Genomic DNA, 16,587 nt, shown 5'->3' with positions numbered 1-16,587 from the left:
GCTCAGGGCTCTAGGGTGCTGGGCCAGCTGTCTCAGGAGGTAGGGTGCTCTCCACTGCCAGAAAGGGAGAAGAGTGGAGAGGTGTCAACTTGTGATCTGACAGGGCTGCCAACTGCCTCCGGATTCTCCACCCCTGACCCTCATCGGTCAGTGCTGTTTATCCGAGGCCATTTCTGGTTCCTGCCTGCCCCCAGAAATATCCAGGTCGACAGTCCCTACGAGATCGGCCGTGCCCCCAATGAGCTGCACTACACATACCTCGATACGTTTGGCCGCCCGGTGATTGTTGCCTACAAGAAGAACATGGTGGAGCAGCACATTCAGGACATCGTGGTGAGTGGCAGCACTCTCCTGCCTTCTGTGTCTCCAGAGGGCGGGTCCAGGGGACCAGGATGTTGCCCGTTGCTTCTTCCTCAGTGCAGGCCCAGGGAGTGGGGGTGGGTGGCGTGTGGTAGGAAGGGGTTTCTGGTGGTGGGGCCGGCCTGGGTGATCCTAGACTGGGGTGCACCCCCTCTTGCCCCCAGGGTGTGTGCGCGCAGCCCTGTGGAAGCCTGTCCCCACTGTCCCCTCACAGGTCCACTACACGTTCAACAAGGTCCTCATGCTGCAGGAGCCCCTGCTGGTGGTGGCTGCTTTCTACATTCTGTTCTTCACCGTCATCATCTACGTCAGGCTGGACTTCTCCATCACAAAGGTACCCCTTGGCTTTCTCACTCCATGCCCCTGGGTGGTGTACCTCCCCAGCTCCCCTGAGCACCAGTCCTTACCCAAGCTGGAGGCAGAACCCCTCGCCCAGAAGCTGCTGCCCTGCCTGTGGCTTCTGCTGACCCCTGTTGTGAACAAGTCCTGTTTTTGCCTCTGTGATCACAGTGCACGTGATGTGAAGTTCCTCCTTCCATTCTCCTCTTAGATCTGGTGAGATAGGAAAAGCATAAGATTGGTGGACATTGACATTCAGCTGAGCTTGGAGGTGGAAAGCCTTCTTTAGTCCTTTTGCCAGCAGCAGCTTTGCCTTCTGGTCTAACTCCTTGTGGGAGACTATTTCAGAGTTTAGCAGAACTCTGTCTTGGTCGTTTTTCCCCTCCAAGGTCTCTCCACAATTGAGACATTCCATGCTTCCTTTATCTTTCATAGGGCTGCACTGCACAGCCACCTTCAGGTCACTCTATCTCCTCTTTCCTTGTCGCTTCCTTTCTCATTTTCTATAGTTATTACCAACCTTACTCTCTTACAAGGATTTTCTGCAGCCCACCTCCTCCTCGGCACTAGTACCAGGCCTTCACGTTCTGATGGGCGAGGCCAGAGTGGGGGAGACAAGCTGCCACCACACGATGTGGCATGTGGCCTTGGTGGGCATGTACCAGGGAATACAAGGGTGTGCTTGCAGTCTTGACATTCCAAATACCTGATCTTCCATCTTGGGGTTCATTTTATCTTTGCTTCTTAGTTTCAGTATTTTTAAAAATACCTTTCCAGATCACCTTAATGTTTTAAAACGATTTAACATAAGCAAACATAGCAGCAGCAAGGGGACACTGTGAGGTTGTAGTTACGTCCACTCTGGAATCGGGTCTGTAAATGGATCTGATGCCCTCTTGTTGAATGGAAATGTCTGTGCGAGACCTGTAGTCTCTTCACTTCACCATGTAGGAACCAGGTTTACAGTTAAGCATGGACTGGGGAAAATTCCAGTGTCTCGTGGCTCATTGACTACCTAGCAATAAGCGCAACACCAAATCCAGAGCTCCAGAGGAAAGAATTCTATTCCCCAAAACTCAGTGAGAGACTGACAATAAAAATCTTCAGCTACACTGTGAGGATGGGGTCCAGGACCGCCACTCTTACCCAAGGCCTGCGGAAGGGAGCCTGAGATTGCCATGAGGCCCGGGCATCTTCACTGCTTGGGTGGCAGCGACAGTGGGTGGACTTAGGTGGGTGGACTTAGGTTGCTGTGAGCAGTGGTCCTCGTTAAACGACTGCCAGGTGTCAGCAGTTTGCCTGCCTGAGTCAGAAGATTAAGCTGCACACACCCTGCCCCAGCCTGGCCACCACCAGGTGCTAGGGCAAGGTTGGGGTAGCAAAGTCAACTGGGCACCTCTTTGCAAACCCTGAGGAAGGTCTCTAGCCTCTGGTGGCACTTCAGGGCCTCTTTGGGTCTTTGTCACCAATTTTGGGACAACTAGAGAGTTTTCCTCAACATTCTGCTAGATCCTCCAGTCATGTACGTTGCAGATAGTTGCCCCATTTTGTCACTTGCCTATTTAGTTTGCAGTTTCTCCTTGGCCCAGAAATTAGATTTTTTACTGGACCATATCTTCCGCTTTGTGGTCTGCTCCATTGTTTTCATGCTTAGGAAGCTTCTCCTGTACCCTTCACGGAGATGTCCACTGAGTTCTTTCCACCTGGGCATCGGCCTCCATCCTCTTTGTCCAGGGTGAGAGTCTAGTTCAGAGTTGGTAGCCCTGGGCCAGGCTTCGTTCTGATCACTGACCACTGCGCTTGCGTTGGCAGCTCCACCCTGGCTCCAGGTGGTGAGCGACTGGCAGTGGTGCCTGCTTGTGGAGCCAATGGCCCAGAATTCAATCCACAAGGACCAGGGCTCAGGGCACCCTCACACTGATGAGAATTGCGGGACTCCTCCAGCCAATGGACTCCAGGCACTGGCTGCCAGGAATAGGTGTAGGGCTGAGGAACTCAGACCTTCTTCCTCTCTCCCAGCAATCTTTTGGAGCTTTTGTGGGTGAAGTCCCCACACCGTGGTATTCCTGGGCACAGCACATCTGCCATAGCTGCTGGCTCCCGGAACATTCTCTAGAGTGGAGGGTGACCTTGGAGGAGATTTGGTCAGAGAGGGACCAAGGATTCATTCTTCCTGTCACTCAAGACAAATCTTGGTGTCACCCTTAACTCCCCTCTGTCACACCCCCATCGATACAGTCAGCTGGTGCTATTTATTTTCATGCACTTATTATCTCACATTTGTCTGTGTCTTTTTTATGTCACCATCATTTTTTTGAACACTCCTTTATTTTCTGGCACAACAGCACATTTCAGGCACCTCTTTTACTCTCTCCAAGGATTCGTGATTCCTGTTAGCGGGGAATTGTACTTCAGACCAAGAGCTGGGGTGCTTACTGCTTTCGGGATATCATTAATGCCAGGCCCTTTTGGCAGGCAGTGCTAGCAAATTACTTGAGTGTGGTTTGAAAACCAAGTATTAGTACAGATGCCTTTAATTCCACTCCGCCACCAGAGTTTTCTTCCCTTTTCTTCACTCGTTCCTTGCATTTCCCTTCTCCCACAGTGAGAACCCTGGATCCTGCCAACACACCACTTTCAGTTCTATAAACACACACAAAGCACTTTCAGAATTGCTTCCCTCTTACCACAACCAATAGCAGAACTACTATGTAGAGTCCCAAAGACTTGACTGTCATTCTTGTTTTTAGGCTGAAAATATACTGTCAACATTGTGTATGTATGAAGTACTTGGATTAGTTCTTACATGTTTTGTGGGATATTCTTGTGGAATACAGTCGTGTTCAGTTATTTCTGTTTGGATTTTATTCTAGTTAGTTCACTTCTCCTCACCCCCCACCCCGGCGTTGCTAATGTTTAATGTTGGTTTTGAGTATGTGAAACATGGACAAGGTTCTAAATTCAGAACTGTGATTTGGTGCGGCTTCCTCTGCCCTCCCCCACCTCCTACCCTGTCTTAGTTTGCCACAGAGCTGCCTTGCAAAGTACCAGTAATGGGTTGGCTTTTATAATGGGAATTTTGTTTAGGGTAAGAGCTTACAGTCCTGAGGCCGTGAAATGTCCAAACTGAGGTATTGGCAGAGATGCTTTCTCACCAAAGGCAGCTCTTGGTGATCCTGGGGTCTGGCATGGCTTTGGCGGCTGACCTCTGCCGAGGCCCCTGCCTTCCCCTCCAGAATCTGCGTCTCCTGGAGATCAGCTGTGGGCAGCCAGGCATAGCCTTGAGCTGCTCCGTGGGCCCAGCCTCTCGGGGGCTTCGTGCTCCAGCTTTGGCTGCTCACGATCCTTGAGTCCTTTCTCACGTGGCAGCGTCAGAATGGCACAACTCCCTTTCCCTGAGTCTGTGTGTCTCCCTTTATGTAAAACCCAGCAAGGGGCGGTTACTCAGCCTGAGCCACACCTTACTGACACAGTCCAGTCACAAGGGTCTCACACCTAAGGAATGGATTAATTCAGAAACAAACTTTTTTATTTGGGGATTCGTAAAAGCACTTCAAACTTCATACCCCCCCCACCATGCACTGTAAGTAGCCAATTGCTTTAGTCCCTGGGTAACCTTTTTGTCCGTCCCCTCCCCCCCCCAAAATTAGCCAATCCTTAGAATTTTTATTTCCTCTTCTTTCTCCCACAAAAGGTAGCAACACTGTCTTTTTTTACTTTGCTTTTTTTCACATGCGTGTGTCATAGAAACCACTGATATCAGCTCATAGTGACTGTCCTCATCTTTTATAGCTGAAGCACCCTCCTGTGTATGGAGTGCCTGTGCTCATTCAGCCAGTCTCCTTTGATATACCTCCCTATTTTAAAGCTGTAGCAATTTGTTGAGAGGAAAAAAAAAACCTTGTGAGCCACATCATCTATCTCCTAGCTGGATTCAGACTTGGAGCTGCCAGGTTGGAACTTCTCAAGGGGACACGTGGTGAGAGATGATTCTGCAAAGTCTTCAGGGCTTCATCCAAAGGCAGAAAAGAGGCTTGGGCTTCATCCCTCAGGACCTGGGAAATGCTCGAAGGGTTTAAGGAGGAAAGAGCGATACTAAACCTTTTTGAAGTCTCCTGGCCCTCCCCTGAACTGGAATTTCTTTTTCCTTAACACCTTACCTCTGCCTTTCATGGGGCACTCTGGCTTTATTGTCAATTTTTACGTGTATTTGCCCCACTGGACTGCGCATTGAGTGCCTCAGGTCCTCCGTCTCACCCATTGCTGGATCTGGCTTGCTTATGTCTCAGGAAGAGTTTGCTTCTCTGACTTTCCAAGAAGATGGCTTTTGTGTGGACAGCCAGTGGTGGTGTGCTGTGGGAGGTGGAGGTTTGGAGTAGGCTCAGGCCTTGGCTGTCGTCACACCTGGTGTCTTGCCCTCTTCCAGGATCCAGCCGCTGAAGCCAGGATGAAGGTGGCCTGCATCACCGAGCAGGTCTTGACCCTGGTCAACAAGAGAATCGGCCTGTACCGTCACTTTGATGAGACCGTCAACAGGTACAAGCAGTCCCGGGATATCTCCACTCTCAACAGTGGGAAGAAGAGCCTGGAGTCTGAACACAAGGCCCTGACCAGTGAGATTGCACTGCTGCAGTCCAGGCTGAAGACAGAGGGCTCTGACCTCTGTGACAAAGTGAGTAGCCTGCGCCCCTGAGTCACCAGGCTTGTTGCCCTGTCTTCTCCGCTTTTGGGAATTGTACCTGGTTGTCTAGAGCAGTACACCATTGCTCTCTGTCTAGGACAAGATGCCAGGCAACTCTTGTGGGGAGGAACACAGCCTTGTGTTGTTGTGTGTGGCCAGCCCTTGTTATGGGACAAGGAAGCTTGGGATTTCAGTCACAAGCTGCATTTGGAGAAAGCTCTGCTAGGTTCTGCAGTGCTGTGTCCACACTACTTACACTCAGAGAGGTTGCTTCCTCTCCTGGAGGGCAGACTGAACAAGGCCCCGGGCTGCTCGTGCGGTGGTAAGGAGACCCTAGACTTGGAATCATGGTTTTTCTGTAAACTTGGTAAGTTACCTACCTTCAGTGCCTCAGTTTCCTCATCTGTAAAAGGGGATGCTATCAGTACACCTCCCAGGGTGGTTGTGTGAAATGAGTTAGTGAGTGGGAAGTGCGTGGAACCCTGCTTGCTACGTGCTGTGTGAGCTGCTGTTACCTGCAAATGAGGAGGAGAGTCTCCTCTCAGAAACCCGACCACCTGCCCCACCGAGCCACTCCCCTGTACTCCTTTTCCTTCCTTACCTTGCATTGTTTTTCTTTCATCAATTTATGTGCTTATCTGTTTCCCCCCCTGGAATTTAACTTCCAGAGGGCAGGGTACCTTAACCTCTGTTCACTGCTGCTTCCTGGAGCCTGGTTTAGTGCTTGGCACTAGGTGTGTGGCTACCTCTTTGTTGAATGGTGAATGAGCGTGAGCTATGTGCAGCCTCTCAACCTGACACGCAATAGGCGATCACATGGGAGGGTTCAGTTCTGCTGCCACAAGCCCCCTCGACTGGTCTTTTGCCCAACTGAATTTCTGGACCGAGTTTGGCAAGGTGAAGGGAAAGAATGAACAGTTGTTTGCGTACCTGCTGTGTCCCAAGGTACCATCCAGGTGACTTACGTGCACTGACCTGCTCCTCTCAGGCCTCTCTCACAGATGAGGCCCATGGGTGGCGATGGGACTGGCTCTCTAAGTGGGAAAGCTGGCATTCGAAGCTAGGCCTGCCTTCCCCCTCAGCCAGCCTCTCCGTTGTATTCCACTGTGCCTCTGCCCTGGGGCACCAGGCTGTTGGCTGCAGTCATGGCCAGTCCCTGGGTAGCTGCTGGGTCTGGACGGGGGGATGGGAAACCACTCTCAAGTCCTGCCCTGCTCTTGCCTTGGCCAGGTGAGTGAAATGCAGAAGCTGGATTCCCAGGTCAAGGAGCTGGTGCTGAAGTCGGCGGTGGAAGCAGAGCGGCTGGTGGCAGGGAAGCTCAAGAAAGATACCTACATTGAGAATGAGAAGCTTATCTCGGGAAAGCGGCAGGAGCTGGTCACCAAGATCGACCACATCCTGGATGCACTGTAGTCTCTGCCTACAGTCCTCAGGCCCGAGGCCTGTGCTGAAGTGGCGGCGGAGGGGTAGGGGAACGAGCTGAGCAAAGAGGCGAGGGATTGCTGGCACCTGCATCTTGCAAAAGGCTCTTCAAGGAGGCAAAGCTAGGCCCTGCCTCAGGCAGCACAAGATGCTTAGCTCTTGTCCCTAAACCTTTCCTTCCTTTTTTTTTTTTTTAATTTACAAACAAAAACAAAAACAAATCTCATTAAAAACAGCATACCTTTGGTGTTGAACAAAGGAATTTTCACTAGTTGATTGGTATTGTTTTGTCCTGGAGCCTTAGCTATACTTTCGCCGTTAAACCCTTGGTTTATAGCCTTTCTAATTCCTGATGTTTGGGTATTTTGTGAGCGTGTGTGCAATTTTTTTTAAAAGCGTGTGTGGTAAATGAAAATAAAGCGGGGACTGTGAACAGTTGCTGAATGCTCTTGTTCTTTTGAAAATCTCATAATTTTAAATCCTAACTTTGGAGATAGTAGTTTTATCATATGCTTTTTATCTATTAAACAATGGTTTTGGTCCTCAGAGCAAGTTTGCAAGGCAAGTATTACTGCTTTTTACTTTTGAGAAAATTGAGGCCAAAAGAGGTAAAACAGCTTTACTTTAAGTCACAGAACAGCGTTTGGTCGAGTGAGAGCTCGATTCTTGAGTCCTTTTTGAATACCTTTTCTGTGTCACACTGCATGAGGCACCAGGAAGCAGTCACGAGCAAAGCAGAGATGGTGCTCAGGGAAAATCAGTCGATCGATCAAATGAGCTCATAATCACAAGCTCCCACCAAACTCTTCTGCTGGCGTATGGTGGAGAGCAGCAGACTTAAGTGGGGTGCGGGTGGGAATTAGGGAAGGCTTCCTGAAGGAAGTGACCTTTGCTTTTTGTTTGTTTGTTTTTAGCAGTCTAACAAAATACAAATTTTATTCTTTTTTTGGGCCTTTAGTAGTCAAATGGTTTGTTCATGTAGGTTAAAATCAGATCTGAAACAATGACATGTATAAAAGAACAGATAGTTATTTTACTGTAGTCTAGTCTTAAAGTCACATTCCCTGTTCACTCAGATAGGCAAAATCAAAAGTGTCTCAACTGTAAACAATCTCCATTTAAACCTGTACATCTGGTCCACCCTCATTTCACACTCAAGGCACCACATGGCCTCTGAGCCTTTACGACTTGTTTTCTTCTTTTTCTTCTGGTACAGCTTTCCCCACTGGCTCCTTGATGTGTTCTGGTAACCATTCTGACTTTGTCTTTGTAATCTCCATGGCAACTCCAGGTAATTTTCAGCAAAAATCAGTATGAAATGAGAACTCTGTGCTGCTTATAAATATGCACTGATTTAAGAAGAGTAAATTGGTCTATTTTCCTCGGAGGTTCATGTACTTTAATAGAGATACCAAGTTCTTTAGCAGCAAGTATGGCAAAATATTCATAACAGTCCAATACTGCTTTATCATGACCTTTTACTTAAATATGCTTATATAATTTTTTTTTTTTAATAAAGACAGAAACGGGGGGTGGGGGGTAATGGGGGAGAGAAGGAGGAAGGGTGAAAGCAGACAAGGAGAGAGACTGCTCAAGTCAAAACACCACCAGGGCCGCCTCCTGCCTCAGTTCCCCCTCCAGCCTGCCACGCCCCCGCACCCCCAGGGGACCCCAGAAAGACATTGCTAATCACACCGTCTGGGTGCGCCCCTCCCCTCCTCAGACATCTCCCGTGGCTCCCCAGCTCCCCAGCTGGCTGGATTGTGAAGGGCTGGCCCAGACTCCCCTCCCCCCCCCATCTTGCAGGCCCCTGGGCCACTTGCCCATTCTCTCCCTAAATCTTGGCCAGCCAGGCACAGTTCTAGGCCGAAGTGACCGAAACAGACAAAAATCCTTATTGTCCCTTTGGGGGCAGGGAGGGACAGCTAGGAGGGGAGTAAGGTATTTGTTGAGTCAAATTGGGGACAGCAATACGGGCTGGGAAGCTAAAGGCGCAGGAAGAGGAGGTGATGATGACAGGGACACTTTTACCAGGAGGGTCACCCAGGGCCCCCTGGAGGAGGTGACAGTCCCCAAGCACATCTGGGGACAGTGTTCTGGAAAGGAAGAGAGGCCAAGACTGATCAGAAGGCAGGCAGGGAGCCAAGGGGAGGGGGCTATGCGCTCTCCACAGGGGCCCGACCCGGGCTCGGCCTGTCCTTCTGTGTCTTGTCCCTGCCTGGAACCCCCTCCCTCCACCTCCCAAGTCCCGTCTCCTCCCCACTCCTAACTCCTCCCACTTGGCACTGGGTCTGGAAGCTTCTCTCTGGCCTCCTGCCACAAAATGCTTAAGAGGTGCCCGGCTCCAGTAGTCTGGAGCTTCCTGTGCTGGGATCCGACAGGCCCAAGGCTCCCAGCCTCAGTTTCCCCATCTGCAAAGAGGCCCTCCCTCCCAGGTCGTTTGCAAGACTGGAGAGGCGCGTTAGAGCCAGTGGAAGCGAGCATATAGTTTGAAAACTGTACCCACTTAAGTAGTGGTAAGAAAAAATCCACTATTTTTGGCTGTACTGCCCTTAGAGCTGTTAACAGAAAAATTTCCTGAATCCTGCCAAAAGCACTGGCACGTGGTCCAGAGCACTGCTTGTGCCGCCATCTTGCAGCCTTGACCCAGGAAGTGACTTTTGAGTTGAGTTCTATAGGAGTTACATAGGTGGCAGGGGGTCGTAGAGTGGAGAGCGGTCCAGTAGAAAGCATGGCATGTGCAAAGGCCCCAGGGCAGGGCAGAGAGTGGTCTGGTGGAGGACCTGAAGGAAACCCAGAGAGTAAGATGAAGCATGTGTGAGATAGGCTACAGAGGTGGGAAGATTCTAGAACAAGGAACTTTGTCAACTTTATCCTAAAATTAGGGGAAGACTGACCAATGTGAAAAAGATGCTTAGAATTGTATTTTGGCTGAGAATGAGCTGAAGGGCTGAAAGTGGGTTTGGGACATGAGCTGAGAGTCTGCTGCAGTAATCCAGGCAAAAGATGAGGATGAGCCATCACCAAAAGAGGTGGTGATAGCTTGAAATGGATTTGAGAGGTTTAGCCTGGGAAATCGACAGTGCTAAATGAGTGTCATGCTTTCTCCCTCTGAGGCGCATGCTCTTTTCTCTGCCTGTGTATATTCCAGTCTTCCCATGGCTTATTTCTGCTCATCCTTCAGGTAACAGTTGAAAGTTTCTGCCTCTGGGAAACCTTCCCTGACCTCCCAGACTCAGATCCTAGTAAATGCTCGTTCTACACTGTACCTCTCCTCCACATCAGCTCATTCCTACAGGAGCAATCTGATATTTGTGTGTGCAGTTACTGGATTAGCTCTGCCAGGGTAAGGTGATTATATTTTCATTCTATTAGGCTCACCCTTCTATTAACAGCTAGTTGCTCCGAATAGTATTGCACATGTGGGTAGGTTATTGACTATCTGGATGAGTGGCATAAGCACATCTTCAGTATTGGTGGGGTGGTTTGAGGAATGATCTATTAGTTTACATTAGGGAAGACTAGTTTTGAGGAAGAAGATGAGTTCTGTCTCAGACATGGTAAGGTGAAGGTACCTTAGACATCCAATGGGAATGTCTCCAAGCATCTCTGGACAGTTGGAAATTCAGGGCAGGAGCTTAAAGGAGAACTCCAGCATGGAGATGATAAATGTTGGGTGTCATCAGCATAAAGGTGGCTCTGAAGTGGGAAATGGGTTGTGGATGAGGGTGCCTAGGATGGGTGTAAAATAAGAGACCTAGAACCGAATATTAGGACTCTAAAATACAGGAACCACTGCAGTCAGATTGAGACGGCCAGTGGGGGAATAGAAAGGCCAAGACCATGGAGTGTCAAGGAAACTAAGTAAACATTTTTTTGAGGAGTGAGCCATCAACAAATACTGCTGGGGGCCAAATCAAGATGAAGACTGGGAAATGTGTTGGATTTAGAAGTGGGCCATCAAAGTCTTTTTTTTTTTTTAAGTTTTATTTTTTATTTCTCCCCGCCCCCCCAGTTGTCTGCTCTTTGTGTCTATTCACTGTGTTCTTCTGTGATGGCTTGTATCCTTATCAGCAGCACCAGGAATCTATTTCTTTTGTGTGTGTGTGTGTCACCTCTCCGTGTGACGGGAGAGAGCCTGGCAGAGACCAAGGGCTGGGTGGTGAAGATCCCAGCTCGGCCCGCGCAGGGTGGCCCGCGCAGGGTGACGGCGCCCTCCGCTGGCCCCGCGGGCTCCCGAGTCTGCCCGCTCCCAGCGCAGCCTCTGGGACACCTGGGGAGGGAGCTGCGCTTGCGCTTTCGTATCGCTCTGACACGCGTTACGTCACTAGGGGGCGCCTCGAGAGGCCGCAGGAAATGAGGCGGAATACGCAGGCCCAGAGGGCCCGGCTGGCCTGGAAAAGCAGCGCATGCGTGAGCTGCTACCTTTAAGCAAGGTGGATGCTGTTGTTCCTCCAAGCCAATGCTCCGGCTGTGGCGCCACCTAGCGGTGCGGGGCCGGGAGGACCGCCGTCTCCGCTTGGACTGGAACTGGGTCTGGGGTCCGGCGCGGGAGCTGGGCCGCTGGGGTGTGGACCGACCGTGGGACTTGGACTCACAGGTTCCCGGTGTGGGTCGTGGGGCCCCTGGGCCCACCGTAGCCCTTGGCTCGCCCAGCATCCTGAATTGGGCGTTGGGGGTGGGCGTGTCCCGCATCCCCAAGCCTCCTTGGGTCCCTAGCCTGCCCCGGACGAGTGTCTGGGGTCATAAACAGCCCTGTGCCATCTTGGTCCTCAGTTTCCCTAGTAGTAAACATGGCCTCAGTTTCCCCTTGTACATTGCAGGGAGAGGTAAAGTGGGGCCCTGGGTGCCGAGCCTTGGCCCAGCCAGCCTTGGTCACCATTTGGTCCAGGGCGAGATGCCCAAGAGATCCCAACATCTCTCACTGGGTGTGGGGTCCAGCCTACCCTGGTGGTGGGTGGAGAGTGCCCCAGGGGGGTGGGCTTCCCCGCCCTGTTCAGCACCGAGGTGGGTCCTACTAGCCTGGCCCGGCCCAGACCCGGACCCCAGCCTCCCAGCCTCTCCATGGCGGCATCTCGGGGCCTCCTGGACAGCCGTCGGTGACTGATGCTGCCGCCCCCCCAGCCCTGGGCAGCTGGCTGCAGCCCGGCCCCTGGCCCAGAGTGGGGAAAACACTGCTGAAGAAGAAGTGCTGGGTGTCACTCTCCCTCCTCCATTTGTCTTGGAGGCTGACACGGGAGAAAACCCCAAAGGGCCGAGTGCGCCCTCACAGTTTCACCACAAGTATCCTGACCGGGCATCTGGTGCCGAGCTGATAGTGCAGGCCCCGGCCGCAGCCCCGCCGGAAACCCGCGCTGCCAGCGGTTGGGGGCTGCAGGCCCAGACAGGAAGCGCCCCCGGGCAGAACCCCAGCGCCCGTCGCCTCGGCACAGGCTTGCTGCCGTGGACGAGGCCTGGCGCCATTTTGAAGTCGGGACTAACCCCGGGACCCTGGCCTGGACCCGGGCCTGGCAGTGGCCTGGGGTCTGGGGGCTGGTGGGGCACCTGCCTGCACAGGCCTGCGAAGAGAGGCCAGACCTGAACCAGAGCAGGTTCCCCGCCATGACCGCGCCCTCCACAGTGCCCCCAACCCAGCTCTCCTCGGGAGTTGGTTCCATGAAGATTGTCCACTGTAAAAGGCCTAGCGCTAAACAAGGGCACACAGAAGTGGACAGAACAGTGGTGGTTATTGGGCGTTGGGAGAAGTGGACTGAGTGGGATCCAGTTAAGAGGAATGACCACAGGACGTCAGGGTTTGCAGAGAGGGGATGACAGGCAGAGAAGCCCAGATTCCGACTTACTTTTTTTTACTTCCATTTGTGAAATGGTATCTAAAGAAATTCTGCTTGAAGCTGGGAAAGGCAGGCACCGACTTAAATGCTGATGGGAAGGAGATAGATTTAAATGCTGATGGGAAGGAGATAATGCAGGGGAAGCTGGTAGATCCAGGATCCAAATAAGAGAAGGAGTCCCAGGAGTGCAGGATGGGTGGGATTAAGAGCTCAAGAGGGGAGGTTGACTCCCATCAGCACCAAGGAGGAAACCATTGATACTGTTGACGCGCTGCCTCGGGGCAGCCTCCTCTACCACCCAGGGAGCCTGAGAGACCCCTGCCTTACCCCATTGGCACTGGTCTCTGACGCCTAATGAACCATTTGCCCCTCTGGACTGGTAGCTTTCTCTCAGCATGGTTCCAAAAAAGGCAGCACATTAGCACCTGAGATTCATTTAACAAATATCCCTACTGTGTGTCAGGCACTGTTTTAGGTCCCAAGAGTCTTGTGTGACTTGTGAGAAAGGCAAGAAACTAGAAAAGTAACCACAGGTTGTGACGAGCACTGTGAAGGATATGAAACAGAGCGATGTGACAGACGGATTTAGATGGAGCGAAGGGGACGGCGTCCCTGGGAGGAGACCGCTGAGCCACGGCTCCAGGGAAGCCTGGAGCTGGGCCGGGGCTGCTGAGAAGAGCTTGGGCGTCGGGCTGGGCGGGTCACCTACGTCATCCTGCTTCTTCCCCGTTTTCTCTGCTTTCCTGCCCGTTGTCAGACTGCCTGGTGTCGAGCCAGGAGCTTGGCCACGTGGAGCCTCACATACCCTCACCAGGCTGGGGGCGTCCCGCCCACTCAGGGTGGGCCTCAGGCCTTGCCGCGGCCCTCCTTGGAGCTGCCTGTTGCGTGTCTGTGGAATGAGCACGTGGAGACGGGGGACCTGGATGACTCGGTGAGGTGATGCTGGCCAAAGCCTCTCGCACAGGGCCAGGCTCAAGAAACCAGCGTCTTCCTCAGCAGATCACAGAGCGCGCAGCGTAACCCTCTGTTTGACCTGAGCTCAGCTGTGCACGGCGCTGCCGTCTACTCGTTTCTGTGGCACACCAAGAGCTTGGCATGGACCGAGGCAGACGGACCTGGGGGCTGGTGGGGGCTGGGTCCTGGCTCTGCAGCAAATTCTGGGTGACCTTGGGCAAGGCCATTCTGTCCTTCTGGAGAGTACCTGTGTGTTTTCTTTCTTTCCGCCTTTTTTGAATTACTGGGGGCCCGAGATTGAACCCAGGACCTCGTATGAGGGAAGGTGGCGCTCCACCACTGAGCCACATCGGCGCCCCTGAGTTGGTTTTTTGTTTGTTTGCTTGTTTTCAGGAGGCCCCGGGAAGCGAACCCGGGACCTCCCGTGTGCGAAGCAGGCACTCAACACTTGAGTCACATCCGCTCCCCTTCTTCATTTTTTGTTAGAGAAGTCGTAGGCCTACAGGAAAATGCATAAAACAGAGTTCCCGTATACCACCTATTACTGACCTTGTGTTTCCTGAGCTCCAGCTCCTGTCACCCTGGCCTGCCCTCCTTTGAGCCTCTCTCCCAGCACGGGCCTGGTGCCCACGTTGACGCCGCTGCGTGTTGTAAGGCCGCGTCACCAAGCCGGCTGAGCTCGCCCAGAGGCTGGGGTTTCTAGCTGAGACCCGGGTCCTGGGGCGGGGTCGGGGCCAGGTGCTGGGAGCAGGAAGGAGCAGGGTGGAGCTGCAGAGCACCCCCGGGGCTTGTGGTGGACCCGGCGGGGCACGCTGGCTACGGGGTGGTGGTGGGAGAGGGGATTTGTCGGGGTGGTGGTGGGAGAGGGGATTTGTCACGGAGGGAGGCTGAGCCCTGGGCCCGAAGAGGAAACCCCTGTGAGCTCGGCAGGGCCCAGAGGGGCGGCTGGGGGTGGGGCTGGCTGGGCTGTCTGCACACCTGGGACACGGGGGAGGGGCAGCTCGGGGGGACAGCAGGCTGTGACCTGGGTCTGTGTGTGTGTGTCTGTGTGTCTTTGTGTCCCCATGTGTCCCTGTGTGTGTTTGTGTCCCCGTGTGTCTGTGTGTGTGTGTGGTGTGACGCTACCAGAGTCATTTGGAAGAGGATGGAATCAGACTGACCTAAATTCAATCTTGGTTCTGCCAACTGCATGACTTTGGGGGCAAGTCACTTACGGTTCCCCTCGCCTCAGTTTCCCCATTCCAAATTGGGACCAAATGATGCTGCGTCGGCCGGGATGAAAAATAACGCGTGTGCGCATCACGGCCCCCCCAAGGGGCTTCCTCTCTGACAGTAAGGGTGTGTTTTGTGTGTGCTTGCAGAGGGGGCTCCCGGTGCCCTTTCAGGGCCTGGGAGGTGGTCCGCAGAGCTGGTCTCGAGGCCCACCCGTCGTGGCTCTTCGGTCTGTGCAGCGCCCTGCGCCACCGCTTCCTTGGAAGCCCTGCTCTGCCGGTGTCTTACGTGCCAGGCCCAGAGGCGCGGCGCACAGTTCCGCCTGCACGGGCACGCCTGCTGCGGGCGGTGCCGAGGCACAGCAGGCCACGCGGACAGGGGGGCTGCTTGGCCACACGGCCTGGCCCAGTCGGGCTCTGCGGCCGCCCCGCGCAGGGCGTTTTCTTACTGCCTTCCCCCTTCTTTTACTTTTCCTTCTGTCCTCACTGTCTCGTCCTGCCTCCTTGGCCCCTGCTCCCGCCCTCTTGCTCCCTGCCCCCCCAGGCAGCCCCTCGTGCGTGGGGCAATGGCGTCCGATGGCAGCGCATCCTTGGGAAATACGTGGCGGTGGTTCCATTTTCCTTTTCCCTTTAAGTTGCGGCACCCCATGTCCAATGCAGCAGCCTGCTGTGGGGCTTAGCGGGCACGCGTCACCCTGCCCGCCCAGAGCCCGTCGTGTTGCTCCTGGCCTCGGCCCGCTCGGTGTCCGGGGCGCCTGTGGTGAACACGTCCATGCAGGCCGTCGCTGACCGCCGGCCTCCCGGGCACCCCCTCCACGGCTCACGTCTGTTCCCGCAGGGATGGACGCCCAGATTGCCTCCATCGCCCCACTGTCCCACTGGAGGGCGCGGCAAGGAACGCGCAGCGTCCCCTGGGGACAGTTCTCTGGAGGACCTGGGCCGAGAGCACCTTGATGCCACAGGCTTGGCCAGAGCAGCAGCCCCCGTTGGTGTCTGCCCCTGCCAGGCGACAGCGCGGAAGCCGGAGGCGAGCGGGGACCTGTCCGAGACCGCACAGCCATTCGGGCAAGTCTGGCAACGCTGGGCAGGGGTCCCACATTGGACGGCCTGCATGGCCCACAGAGGTGGCCCGCTACGGCCCTGTGTCACCGGGCCTGGCCGAAGCCCCTCTCCAGAGCCCCAGCCTTGCCCTGAAGTGTCGTGGCTGTTCCCAGCCCAGTGGCCCCAGAGAGCCAGATGGAGAGACCAGAGACTGTGCAGGGCAGGGGGAGGGACCTGTCCAGTGAGAAGGAGCACCCATTTCAGGAGAAAGGAGAGGGTGCAGGTCGGGTTTCCCACCCTCCCGCTGCATGCACATCTCTCCAAAGAAGGCAGCGCCGTCTCTGTTGGTCAGGACAGGGTGGCCTTATTTTGATTTACATTGCATTCATTTTTTTACAGTTATCTTTTATTTATGCAAGTGCAGCAGATTTTCCATTTATGGCAGGGCTGCAAAATTGTTTCATTAAATAAAATAAATTAAACCAAAAGAAAGATCTGGGTAGAGCAAAGGAGTCGAGTTCCCCCTCGCGGGCTCGGGGCGGGCTCCTGGGAGCAGTCCTGCCTTCGCGGCTCCTGGCCATTCGGCCCCGGGCAGGGCACGCAACCATGCCGGGGCCCCCTGCGTCCCCTCCATGAAACGGGCGTGACGTTAATGCCTGACTCAGGTCGCCGCAGGCTCTGAGGGTGAAATGAGTGCTCAGACGCCGGGTGCGGCACACGCTAAGCTTTGGGGTAGCCCGTCGTCCCT

At 53.8% G+C, this 16,587-nt stretch overlaps 1 protein-coding gene and 1 pseudogene across 1 annotated transcript in view; one reads left to right on the top strand and one right to left on the bottom strand.

Annotated features, from left to right (window-relative positions):
• Positions 1-7,240, top strand: part of RPN1 (ribophorin I) — a 29,950-nt gene extending 22,710 nt beyond the window's left edge. Inside the window, exons 7-10 of the mRNA XM_004473413.5 lie at positions 195-333; positions 575-694; positions 5,126-5,371; positions 6,611-7,240. Of these exons, the coding sequence (XP_004473470.1) occupies positions 195-333; positions 575-694; positions 5,126-5,371; positions 6,611-6,793 (688 nt within the window). The 3' untranslated portion in view covers positions 6,794-7,240. The remainder of the gene's footprint in view (positions 1-194; positions 334-574; positions 695-5,125; positions 5,372-6,610) is intronic.
• A 743-nt stretch (positions 7,241-7,983) lies between these two features.
• LOC111759145 (small ribosomal subunit protein uS10m pseudogene) lies at positions 7,984-9,434 on the bottom strand (annotated as a pseudogene).
• Between the last annotated feature and the right edge of the window lie 7,153 nt (positions 9,435-16,587).

The sequence above is a fragment of the Dasypus novemcinctus genome, chromosome 26 (assembly GCF_030445035.2).
Source record: "Dasypus novemcinctus isolate mDasNov1 chromosome 26, mDasNov1.1.hap2, whole genome shotgun sequence".
NCBI classification, from domain to species: Eukaryota; Metazoa; Chordata; class Mammalia; order Cingulata; family Dasypodidae; genus Dasypus; species Dasypus novemcinctus.
Note: the sequence above shows the minus strand (reverse complement) of the source record. Positions and strands in the feature narration are given on the sequence as shown.